The sequence below is a fragment of the Hipposideros armiger genome, unplaced genomic scaffold (genome assembly GCF_001890085.2).
Source record: "Hipposideros armiger isolate ML-2016 unplaced genomic scaffold, ASM189008v1 scaffold_0, whole genome shotgun sequence".
Taxonomy (NCBI): domain Eukaryota; kingdom Metazoa; phylum Chordata; class Mammalia; order Chiroptera; family Hipposideridae; genus Hipposideros; species Hipposideros armiger.
In genome coordinates this window covers 1,704,505-1,717,244 of record NW_017731350.1, presented here as the reverse complement: position 1 = coordinate 1,717,244, position 12,740 = coordinate 1,704,505, and the positions used below count along the sequence as shown (strand labels likewise).

The 12,740-nt window shown below is 40.5% G+C and overlaps 1 protein-coding gene across 1 annotated transcript in view; it reads right to left on the bottom strand.

Moving 5' to 3' along the window:
• The window catches only part of RBKS (ribokinase), an 80,446-nt gene that overhangs the window by 49,322 nt on the left and 18,384 nt on the right, over positions 1–12,740 (bottom strand). Inside the window, exon 2 of the mRNA XM_019660676.1 lies at positions 9,899–10,031. Coding sequence (XP_019516221.1) covers positions 9,899–10,031 — 133 coding nt within the window. The remainder of the gene's footprint in view (positions 1–9,898; positions 10,032–12,740) is intronic.

Here is a 12,740-nt window from a genome sequence, read left to right as displayed (position 1 = left end):
CCTGACCCTGACACGGAGGGCACAAAGGAGGGAATTTAAAAAAGCCCCTGATAACTTGGTAGAGTGGAATTCTGTTATTTTTGCATCCTAGCATCCACTCTGGTATGATTTTTCAGTTTTTCCTTTGGACACCCATTGTTCATAGATAACATGATTAGGGGGGCACAGTTGTTACAATCAATGAACCTATGTTGACATATAATTTTCAGCCAAACTCCATGGTTTACATTCGGGTTCACTCTGATGTGGTACATTTTATGGGTTTTGGCAAACGTATAGACATGTATCCACCATTATATTGTCACACAGATGGTTTCACTGACCTAAAAATCCTCTGTGCTCTGCCTGTTCATCACTCCCTGCCCCCTAGTCCCTGGTAACTACTGACCTTTTTACTATCTCTATAGTTTTGTCTTTTTTCAGAATGTCATCTAGTTGGAATCATACAGTATGTAGTCTTTTCAGACTGGCTTCTTTCACTTAGCAATATGTACTCAAGGTTCTTCCATGTCTTTTTGTGGCTTGTTGGCTTATTGCTTTTTAGCGCTGAATAATATTCTCTGGTATGGATGTACCAGTTTATTTATCCATTCACCACGGAAGGACATCTTGGTTGCTTCCAAATTTTGGCAGTTATGAATAAAGCTGCTATAAACATCCACGGGCAGGTTTTTGTGTGGATGTCCTATTTTTATGTTTAATTTTAACCAGCTGTCAACATCTCAATATTAGATTTCACAAAAACAAACAGATATTTTGGAGGCCCTGAGAATTCAGAGGTTCTGGTAACACTGGGCCAACATTCCTGCAAGGCAACCCGGTTGGAACTGCCCCAAAGGTCGGCACATGCTCTCTGGTCCCCACCTCCCCACCTGGCCTACTGCAATTTTTGTGACCTGCTCTGACCCTGTAGATCTTTAGGCTTGCCACTCCTGAACTATACTTCTATTTTTCTGTCCTGCAGGTGAACACCATGTCAATGGATTATGTGTCTATCTAGGTCTCAGCCACTCCTAGTGTGTTCTGCTCTTCCACAGAAAATTGTCCCTCTCTGGATATATCAACAGATTGAAACCAAAAGTTTTAACTGAGTCATGATCCTCAGTGAGTGAAAATAAAATTTCCTGGTGAGCTTTTGGACTGTCTGGATTAGAGGTTGGAATTTTTTTTTCTATAAAGGACCAGGTAAGTAATATTTTAGACATTGTGGGCCATATGGTCTCTTTTGCAATTCACCTCTGTCATTGTAACAGTCAAAGAAAATCTGTCAACAAATGGATGTGGCTGTGTTCCAATAAAACTTTATTTACAAAAATACATAGTAGGCAAGACTTGCCCCATGGGCCATGTTTGCTGACCCCTGGTTTAAATGCCACTTCTGATACCTTCCCCTTCAAAGAACACTTTTTCCCTGTGCTCCTTTTCTGGCTGAAATGCTGAGTAGGCCATACTCTCAAACAATATATAATAATTTTTTTATTAGCAGAATTTCTAGCTCTACAAAGAATGTCCACTACAAAACCTTGCTGTGGGGAGAGTTCCCTGGAAGGACCATCCACCAAAGGTTTCCTTCATGGAAGGCTGGCCATTTATCTACTAGGTAAGTGCCAAAGTATCCTATTTCTTAGGTCAAAGATTCATACCAGAAATAAATTCTTTGTTCTCTCATCTTTTTTTACGTTATTTACCTCTCTCCCATGAGCAAAGTGTTCTATAAGAATGTTGTGGGATTAAGAAGAGGCCATCCCTAGGCATGTGGGGCCTGATACAAATTAGAGCACAGACACTGCTCTCCCCTTTCCTGTCAGTTTTACACTCGTATAGGCGAAATCTGTTTAAGGGGATACATGGTGGTGATGATGTAAATATTAGGAAGTGGTGTAGGGATTAGGAAGAATTGTTGGAGGGGAGGAGGAAGCCAAAAACAACATGCAGCTCTGCCCTCAAGAAACTGATAATATCAGGGGGAAATAAGACATATAGAGGCAGCCATATTGCCAGGTGGAAGTCATGCGCATAAGGCATCACTGGGCAGGGATTTCGTGCGCCAGGGTACCTGCATTTGCAGGCTGGCTGCAGTCGTATCTTAAAGGCTGCAGCAGCTGCCCAGCTTCTTCCTGTTCAGAGCATCACCTGATTGGCTGGATCCCTTGGTGATGGTTATGGTTCCAGGTTTATTCTAATAGTCATTTCCTGGCAAGTCTGTTGGCTGGCCTTTAAACTCTTAAGGGAGAAGTGGAACGAAATACTTTGCTTTTGCCTTCTTTGATGTCCCCTTGTCAAAAATAAAAATCTGGTAACCAAAGAATAATGGAAAAGTAACAACACTGCTGAGGATTAAGAGAAGTCAGCTCTAGCTCCTCTAACTTTACATCGAGGTGGTAGTGATACATTACAAAGTAAAAGAAGTGATGAACAGCCTAAGACTGGGAAGACAGTATTTTGCTTTGTGTCATGGAAGCCCCTTCACACCAGATGTGTGATTTTGGGCAAGCCATTGTAACTCTCTCTAGGCCTGGAAAGTCACAGCAAGTTTGCTGTGAGGATAAAATAAAATCATATGCATGAAAGCACGTTTAAAACGGTAAAGGATTAAGTAAGGGACTGGTGCTATCATCATCAACATCAACATCATCATCAGCATCAGGCCGCCTCTCGTGGGGGCAAGGGCAGGGCTACTGCTGCTTGGATTCAGGCTTATCAACTACTTTTGGGCCCACCCAGCTCTCTGACGCTCCAGTTCTTCCTGTTGCTTCGTATTTTCAAACAGAAGAGCATCTGATCATGGAAGCAAGCATGTGGGTGCATTAAGTTATTTTGAAAGTGAGACTATTACTACTATCCTAATAAAAACATAGCAAGCACCTCCATTAATGGTTTGGTGTAACTAAAGCTGTTCTATATATCCCGTTACTTTCAAGAGACTAAGAGAGCCAAGTCGGAGGGTATCTAGCCTTGAGAATAATGTTTAAGCTTTACGTAGATCTAAATCACATACCAAAACATGGACAGAAAGCAGTGGAAATCTAAGTCCCATTTAAAGCGATCCTCTCTTTCTTTTTGCAGTTACACAGATGACACGTGCAACATTACACTAAAAGAATGCCACCTTTCCCATTTCTTCACCCTCAAAGCCCCTTACACATTCATTTATTCTTCTGGGTTTATTTTTAAAAAGGTTGAGAGAAGGGAACACCTTCCAATCCCCTTTGCTTACTTCTGACCCAAGTGTAAGCCTCTTCCCCAGTCATTGGAAATTGATAACCAGAAGTCAGAGGAGTAGACTCCATGCAAAAGTGTCATTCATTGCCTGCCATTGAGAGCGGAAAAGCACTGTGAGTGATACAAACGAAAGGCCCTTGCAATAATAAGGACTGTTATAAAGGAATCTTCATGGGTATCTTTGGAGGCTTCCTTATTTTTCCCGTCACACACTGGCTATCAAGTTGATATGAAAACTGTAAGTATCTTGGCCATGAGGCAAAATGGTGCATATGGGAATCAGGAAACCTAGAATCTAATTTCAGTTCTGCCATTATCAAGCTCATTAGAATTCTTTACTACATTTTGCCGCAAATTGTTCCATCTGAGCCAGGCTGTAGGGTGGGACTGGTGTGAGTTTTCTTTGGCAGGCAGGAAACCAGTAGCTCTCGGACTTGGCTGCTCATTAGTACCTCCTGAGGAGCTTATAAACTTCCCAATGCCCAGGTGACACCCCAGACCAATTCAATCAGACCCTCTGTAGGTGGGACCATAGCAAGCTCCCCAGGTGATTACAATGTGTGGCCTCTAGTCCAGGGCCTGGTTGCAGGATTAAAGTGAGGAAGGTGTCTGTAAGCTTTGTCTGTGTGGAAGAAACGAAGCGGGGGGCACAGTCCTGCCTGGTACTAGGCAGGTAAGTCAACTAAGTGCACGGAGAAGTATGACCTGCAGAATCTGCTGGGGGGGGGAGGGACCCATCAGGGTCCACACGGGGATCAAGGCACGGTAAAGCCTGAACGATTTCTTTGGCTGGCGTTTGCTGACGCTAGTCCCATTTTGATGCGGCCCAGGCCTGCTTCCCTTTCCTTCTATCTTTCTAAAACTCATATTTGGCAAAACTAGTTGGACTTCTGTTTTCCAGAGTGGTCAGTAGAGGCACAGTTAACTTGACATTATCAAGTGACTGTGTTAAAACACAATGTGAATACAATATATTCATGTCTATTTTTGTGCTTTTGCTTATAAAAACGTAGAAGTCCTTTCCTGCCTCCTCAACTTCATCAAGCCATACCTGTTTTTCAGGCATTGGCTTAAGGCCTATCTTCCCTATTCTACCCTTTGTTAATCTTATTTCCAGAACGCTTATGGCGTTCCTAATGATACTATATAATTAAACATTCAATTGAATACCATCTTATATCGTCTGCCTAAACGATCTTCAAGTCTAGTCTTCCTAAAAGCTTATTGGAGACTCTAGCTTAGCATACCTTTATTCCTCCTTAAGCCTTGTGCATTAAAGGTGTTCTGTAAGTATTTGATCATCTTTGTTGCCTGTCTGTTCATTTTCCCTGGGCCTATTTATTATTCTTAAAGGGACATGACTACAAGCACCCATACTATTCTAGTTGTAGCTGCAGAAAGGTTCTATCCGAGGTTTTGTTTCTAACAGGCCTCTTCAAGGCACTCTCCTACCCTTTCGGCTGCAACTGTGAAGTACTTTTGGGCAGAAAGATTCTGGGAAAACTGCATAGTTTGAGGTAGGCTGTCCGTGTGCCTGTTCCACGTGAAAGATGCCAGGTCATCAGCAACTGTGACAGCCACTCACGCCTAAGCTAAGGCAACTATTTTCCCAGAACCCCAGATGCTCTTAAGGAAATCCTGGGCTCAGCTCCACCCTGAATATTTTAGAGCAGCACTGTTGAATAGAACTTTCTATAATGATGAAATGTCCTATATCTGTGCTGCCCAATACAGACACTTGAAATGCAGCCAGCGCGATTAAAGAACTCCATTTTTAATGTAATTTTAATTTAAAATTTTAATTTAAAAATTTATTTTAGATTTAATTAAAATTGAAATAGCCACCAGGGGTAGTCACTACTGTATTGGACAATTCATCTGTGTGGAGAGATGTGAATTAGGATCATGGAAGACACAAGGGCTGGAGCAAGAACATTCCTCCAGCTAAGGGTACTGGGGTGCTTCCTTCACTTTTACCACTGGGACGTTTCTATTTGCATTGAGGGAGAGCAAGTCAGTGGCTTCCACAGTCCAGAGCAACACCCTAACGCTGAGTCAGGACTATCATAATAAGCATCTATTTCAAAATGGCTGAGGAATGGGCTGCTTAGAATCCTTGAATGTCAGGAAACATCTAGTAATTGCTCCCATCAACATATATTTGAGGTAAATAAAACATAAGTGGACCAAGGTATCTTACCCGAGGTCACAAGAAATTGAATATTCTGCTAAAAATGTTATATATATTAAAACAGTTTACTGATTTTCAAGGTTAGAATATGTGAAAATATAATTAACACCCAAACTAAGCTGCATATAGTTGAATCTTTGTGATTGAAGCATTTTGTGACTTTTCAGTGCCTGAGGGTCAAAATGAACAGCAGGTTTAGGAGACTAAGCTGCATTTGTTGTCATAGAACAAAATCCAGCAGTTGCTTTTTTGGAATAATTCCCTCACATTAATTTTCTAACTTATCATTTGTGGCTTTATTATAAAAGATGAAAGAAAAATACATAAAATTCCAGTTGTTTAAGCTTGCTGGTTGTTTGAATCCTAGATAAATGGGTGTTTGCCTCAATAATGGCCTTATACTATACAAAGTTCATGTTCCAATCACCATGCTCAGGCCTGCTCATCTGAGTGGTGGTGGGTTTGTAATCCAATTATTTCTTCTGCTCTTCCTTTATGAGACATATTCTAGTTATTTGGTTAGAGTCATAGGCTCCCCTGTGTTTGGACATATGGCCAGGCATTCCAGTCAATATGGCCAACTGGTTTTTGTCAGTGGTCTTTCAACAGAGTTCAGGAAAGGACAGATTTCACTTCACTATACATTACCTGGAAAGGTCTGGGGACTAATTTTTGATCTTTGAAAATTAAAATCTCAGTGCACGATTAGTTGGTTGTCCCACAATAATTTCCCATAAGAGGTACTCTCTTGGTAAAGATGATGTGTACTTTAATACACTACTTTTCAAGCAATCTGTGGTGAGGCCTCAGGTTTTTTGTTTTGTTTTTTTCCATTTTCAATCCATTTGCAGACTAATAATTTTGTAAAATATAATAATGAAATGAAAACAGTCATTCAAAATACAAGGCCAATTATTACTATTATATTCAACAGCTATAAGATCATCACTCTATCAAATTGTTATAAATATTTGTTTACTCTCCATTTCTGTATTGTCCAAACCAGTGACAGTTTGCAGCCTGGCCTGAGGACCAGACTTTGAGTAGCACTGCTCTAACATACTGCCTCTGTCACAGAACTTCATACCTGACCATTCTGAAAGGAAAACAGATGGTTACTTGTATTAGAGAGTTTAGATAGTCTCACATTTGAAGGGAGCAAAACCAGGTAATTTCTTTTTTTGTTTGTTTTTAAAGATTTTTATTGGGGAATTGGGGGGATGGGAATAGTGCTGGGGAATTGGGGGAAGGGGAACAGACAAGTTGATGTCGTTTTGTTCTTCAGTCTAGTTGTGGAGGATGTTGCTTCACTGGCCCAAGCTGGCACCATCATTGCGCTCTTCCCGGGAGAGGCACATCAGTTGCCGGCTTCTGGACGGCCGCTCATGCTGGCTGCTGGCTACACACGGTAGTCCATGGCAACCCATTGCCACAGGGGCTGCAGCCTAAGCCATCGCCAGCGACTCATGTCTGCCTGGGTTTTTAATCTCAGTGTATCAGTTATCCTTGAACTATAGCCTTAGCCCAGGTCTCAGTTGAACACTGACTAAACAATTCGTAGCTACTTGAAGTGTTTCATTCTACATGTATTGATGGACTCTCGCTTAATAATCCATGCCACAATACCTTGACAAATATTTCTCCTTAGCTTAATATAAGATGTTTTGCATGCGCCATCAAATAGTCTTACTTCATTAGAGCTTAAATTTTAGTTTGTTGTAGGGCAGTAGTAAAAGTTAAGGTTGCTAAGAAAACCATAGGAAATTTTCTGTTTTTCTTTTGTTCCATCTGTTCATTTTGATCTTGAGTAATTTAATGATTTTGGTCTCTACTTGGAATTTGTCATCTTTAACAAACTGCCATAAAGCAGTTTGGCTAATTTGCTTAATAAAAATATATTTCACAATGGAAAGAGATATCATGATTAATGGGTAACAATAACTTCCACTATAAAAGAGATTTTATTTTTCTTTCTTTTTTTTAAAATTAAAGTTTATTGGGGTGACAATGGTTAGTAAAGTTACATAGGTTTCAGGTGTACAATTCTGTAATACATCATCTATATATATCACATTGTGTGCTCACCACCCAGAGTCAGTTCTCCTTCCATCACCATATATTTGACCCCTTTTACCATCATCTACCACCCAGATTTTATTTTTCTTGTTAGGAAGTCTAAGAATATTATGCAATTGTTTAAACCTAAATAAAGCCATGTGTAAAGGTCCCAGGTTATCAAAACAAAGTAAGCCTGTATAGGTTTTAGGTCAAGCTATGCTTTCTTATCCTCTCTGTCCAGACACCCAGGTTAAATTCCACTGTGGGGCTAAACACTAGATGACTAAATTGGAGGCACGGTAGATATAAATAACTTTCAACATTGTACAGGTGCTAACACAAACCATCATACACACACCGGAATAAGACAAATAGCACTTAGCACTTATGCTTTAATCAACCTCCTAATGGGAACATTTCTCCCAATACAGCCCTCTGCCTTCAGTTCTTCTCATAAGCACTCCTATGGTTTCATGATTCATTTCCCAAGTTTAGTTCCACAATTCAAATATTTCTATTTTGCATTTCTTTCCTTGTCTCAAATTCAACAGACCTAAAATAAAACCAATCTCAAAATCTTCAGCGTTGGATGAGATCCCAGGGGACCTCCAATTTTGACATTAATGACTACATGAATAGCTTTTATAAAGCTTCCAGGGGAAGGTTTTCTAATCTCTCCCTTAGCAGCTCTGGCTCTAGAGAACTCCCCTCTTTTCAGGGCAGCCATTCTTGGTACTTTGTTTCTAATACTATTGTAGTTCTCTGTCCAGGTTTTCCCAGGCAGGAAATGATACTGCTTTCTAGTTCCTAAGCCCTCTTAAGTCAGCACCATCTGATTACTCTCCAAACCCTGCATTTCTAATTAAGTATAGGATATGTCAGGCCTAACATTTTTAATCAGTTCCCTCTCTAAGTCCCATAATTCCTAGCATATAATAGGTCATCAATAATTAACTGTGGATTAATTGATTGATGTTTTAAATCTATTGAGAGCTCACCCTTAGCAACTGAGGGTTTCTTACTCTGAATCTGTGCTTCATGTGATGTTTTTGACCAAATAGCCAGATGAGAACTATATCACGTTAATCATAAATTAGAAATAAAGCTCCAGTTCATTAGTAGATGAAGTGATAATTGTATAGTTTATGCATCATTTAAAGACTCCCATGGAGAGAAAAGTGCTGTATGCAAAGGGAAGTGACATTTCAGAGAGATTTTGGTAAAATCTACCCACTTCACAGGAGAGAGCTCATTGTTTTAAACTTTTTGTATCTTTCTCATTCTCTACTGTGCAGACCCAGTCTAAACCTTCCTAAAATAAACTACCTTTCCTGTTATACCAGTAATGATAGCATCTTAACATTTCATTCAAGATGCAAAAGTTGAACCTTTGGCAGCCAATTTTGTTTGATTTATTTTCAACTAATTTCAGTAGGATGGAAATAGGATTACTGTATTTTACATATAATTTCTTTATACCTGAAAACAGAACTATGCCTAAAAATCAGTTATGTGCAGTTCACTAAGGCCCAGTTTCCTTTCTGATCTAAGATACAACATTAGAAGAAAATAACTTAGAGATGAGTAAATAATTTGGTCTCCTAACTTCCCCAAGCTGTGTTGCTGCAGTGAAATCCTCTGGAAACAGGATGACTCATGCTGTTGTTTGGAAGCTGGATAGAGAAACCCATCCGAGTAGGCTACTCTCCTCACTGCTCACCTTCTAGTTATAAACTCACTCAATTCAGCGAATGCAACATTAAGTTATTTGAGGACTGCAACTTCCCAGAGGATTCAGTGAGGGAGAAGCCAATATAAATGACAAGGAAGATGACGCTCTCTTATATAAATCTTTAAAAGCAATGAGCTTCTAAAAGAATTGAAAACAGGCATTCAAACAAGTACACGTACATACATGTTTATAGCAGCACTGTTCACAAGAGCCAACAGGTAGAAACAGCCAACTGTCCATCAACAGATAAATGGAGAAACAAATTGTGGCGTATGCAATAGAATAGTATTCAGCCACAAAAGGATTGAAGTACTGATACCTGCTATAAGGTAGATGAACCTTGAAAACATTATACTAAGTGAAAGAAGCCAGACACAAAATGTCACATACGATTCCATTTATAGGAAATATCCAGAATAGATAAATCCACAGAGACAGGATGAAGACTGGTGGTTGCCAGGGGCTGCAGGGAGGAGGAAATGGGGAGAAGAGACTGTTTAATCGTAAGGAGTTTTATTTTGGAATGATGGAAATGTTCTGGAACTAGGTAGAAAGGGTGGTTGTACAACATTGTAAATGTACTAATGCCACTGAATTGTTCACTTTAAAGTAGTTAAACACAAAAAAACAATGACCTCAAGTCTTAACACCAGATTCGTACCTTTGGGATCCTCTCCACTGAACTTGACACTCACCTTGCACACCATGGATGCCCGTGCTCCAAGCCTCGCAGCTTGCACACACTGGTTGGCACCTTTCCCTCCAAAGCCAATGAAAAACTTGTGTCCATGGATGGTTTCTCCAGTTTTTGGCAAACGAGGAGTAAGACTATCATCATTTAAAAAGAGAAGGACAAAAAAAGTACATTGGTAACTGCAATCAATTGAAGTCCTTCAGAAGAGAGAGGGAAGGTTATTTGATGGAGCTCTAGCCTTCGCAATCAGACTGTGAGCAGACGCAAGGAAGAGAAGCTTTTTTGTTAAGATAACATTTGGTAGCTTGCATCACTTTCAAGAATACGTCTGCTTGACAGAATTTCGCTCTCCCCCACTGCCCCACACCTGCCCCATTGTAGCTCTACTCCAGAGGACCAGTCCTAGTGTCTGTACTGCATCAGGGTTGTTCATGGGTGCCTCTGTTTTCCATCTTGGGGAACTCTCAGAGGGAAGTATCTTCATAGTCCCCCTTCCCAATGCCCAGCACAGAGCTTTATTCGCAGTGGGACTTAATAAATGGGACCGAGTTAATATGTGGTTCTGTATGGTTTTATCTGGTTACTTTGACAAGAAGCAGGAAGTGTGCCAGGATCCTGGTCATCATGTTCAGGACGTAAGGAGAAGAAAGACATTGCAATTCCAGGCACTAAAGAATCTTATTTTCCTTGTGGGTGGGGTGGGAATGGGGCATTTAGATGGCAGAATCAAGTACTCATCCTAGTACATCCTGTACATTACCCATTTCATGCACTGACTCCAAAAAGGCATCTGTTGTAAAACAAATGGATTCTAAAGAGCTAAGTTTAGTTTAAATTTTTACTGTAGAAAACTCTAAACATACAAAACTAGAGAAAATAGTATACTGACTTCCCCTACACCAATCACTCAGATTCAACTGTTGTCAATCCTCTTTTTTTTTTTAAATTTTATTGGGGAATTGGGGGAGGGGAACAGTGTTGGGGGATCGGGGAAGAGGACCAGCCAAGTTGTTGTTCTTCAGTCTTCGTTGTGGAGGGCGCCAGTCGCCATCTGGCTTCCCGTCGGCAGCTCGTGGCCTCTAAGCTTAAGGTGCTGTGTTGAATCTTAGTTGTGGGTGGGCATAGCCACCATCCATGTGGGAGTCGAATCAGCAGCCTTGTTTTTAAAGAGTGCACACTCTATCCATTGAGCCATTTGGGTGGCAGCTCAGCTCAGGGTGCCGAGTTCAGTCTTAGTTGCGGGTGGGTGTAGCCTACCATTGAACAGGCAATCTTGTTGTTACACCAGCTGAGCCATCCTGCCACCTTTTGGTGCCTCAGCGGCAGCTCAGCTCAGGGCGCAGCATCACTGGTCCATGTGGGAATCGAACCGGTGGCCCTGTTGCTCAGAGCTCATGGTCTTAAGCCAACTCTTAACCAAGTGAGCCACTTGGCCGGCCCAACTATTGTTAATCTTGTTTCAATTTATACCTTCATCAACTTCTCTAAGAGCTAAGGATTTTTACTGACATGTTATTACTGGTATGTTACTGCCTAATGAGGGTAGTATTAAATGAGGCAAAAAGTGAGAGTAAAAGGTCTGCTCCAGTATATGATTTTCATCACATAAAAGGTGGAAGATGCGAGGAAACAAAATCTTTGAAGGACAGAAGGCTTTAAAATGGAAAAGAAGTTCTGGGTATAAGGCAGCGGTTCACAACCTGTGGGTTGCGACCCCTTTGGGGGGTTGGAACGACCCTTTCACAGGGGTCGCCTAAGACCATCGGAAAACAAAAAGATATTTACATTACGATTCAGAACAGTAGCAAAATGACAGTTATAGAGTAGCAACGAAAATAACTTGATGGTTGGGGGTCACCACAACATGAGGAACTGTATTAAGGGTCGCGGCATTAGGAAGGTTGAGAACCGCTGGTTTAAGGGCAAGAGAAGATGAGCCCAATGACATGAAGACAGGCTGACGGGCCACGAAGAAGTTGGTCAAGAGCCAGATGGAGCAGATGAAGAGATGGTAGGTGTGACCAAAAAGATTAGCTTTAGATAGGAAAGAAAGGCCAAGAGAGAAGTTTACAATAGTAAGTAGACTGAGAACCTACTGTATTTTAGCAGATTAGAAATTTATATTCATTTCCCATATAGGCTGTGATCTATCTGAAACCAGTATCTTATTAGAGTAACAGAACAATGCCAACAGCCTGTTTGCAATGGAAAGCCATATGACTCATGACAAGAACATATGATTGTGTCAATAAACACCAAGTTTGACCTGTGAACCTCCTTTATGTAGTTCTAAAAGTCTCAATAAATTGAGCTCAACTACTCCATACCCTAGCACCGTGCTGTCAGATATGGTTATTTGAGATTCAAAAGAGACTCATCAATAGTTTGAAAACATCCCACTCCACTCCTCCCCTTTTCCAGTCTATTTTTATCTTGGATTCTAAATGCATTTATAGTACTGATGAAAAAAAATATACATCTACAAGGTTCACTTCTGAAAAAGGTACTCAATCAAGAGAAAAATGGTTTTAATGTAATGTTATTATCCTGTCATTTAATTTAGCAATGACAAGTGGTGATGAGATTTTGATTTGCATCAGAAATCTTAAACATTTTAGGATTCTGTTATGAACAGGCAATGATGAGTAATCTGTGTGATTGAGTAACTATGTGAATTCTTGGCTTATTGGTGCTGCTACAAACAACACTCATAACACCCTTAAAAAGAAAAAAATAGCCAATGTGGCTAAAAACAGGCCAAATAATTTAATTAGTAAGACTGTCACTAGAGAAATTTACGACTTCCACTATATTTATACTTAGATCTGGGTCACAATCCACTG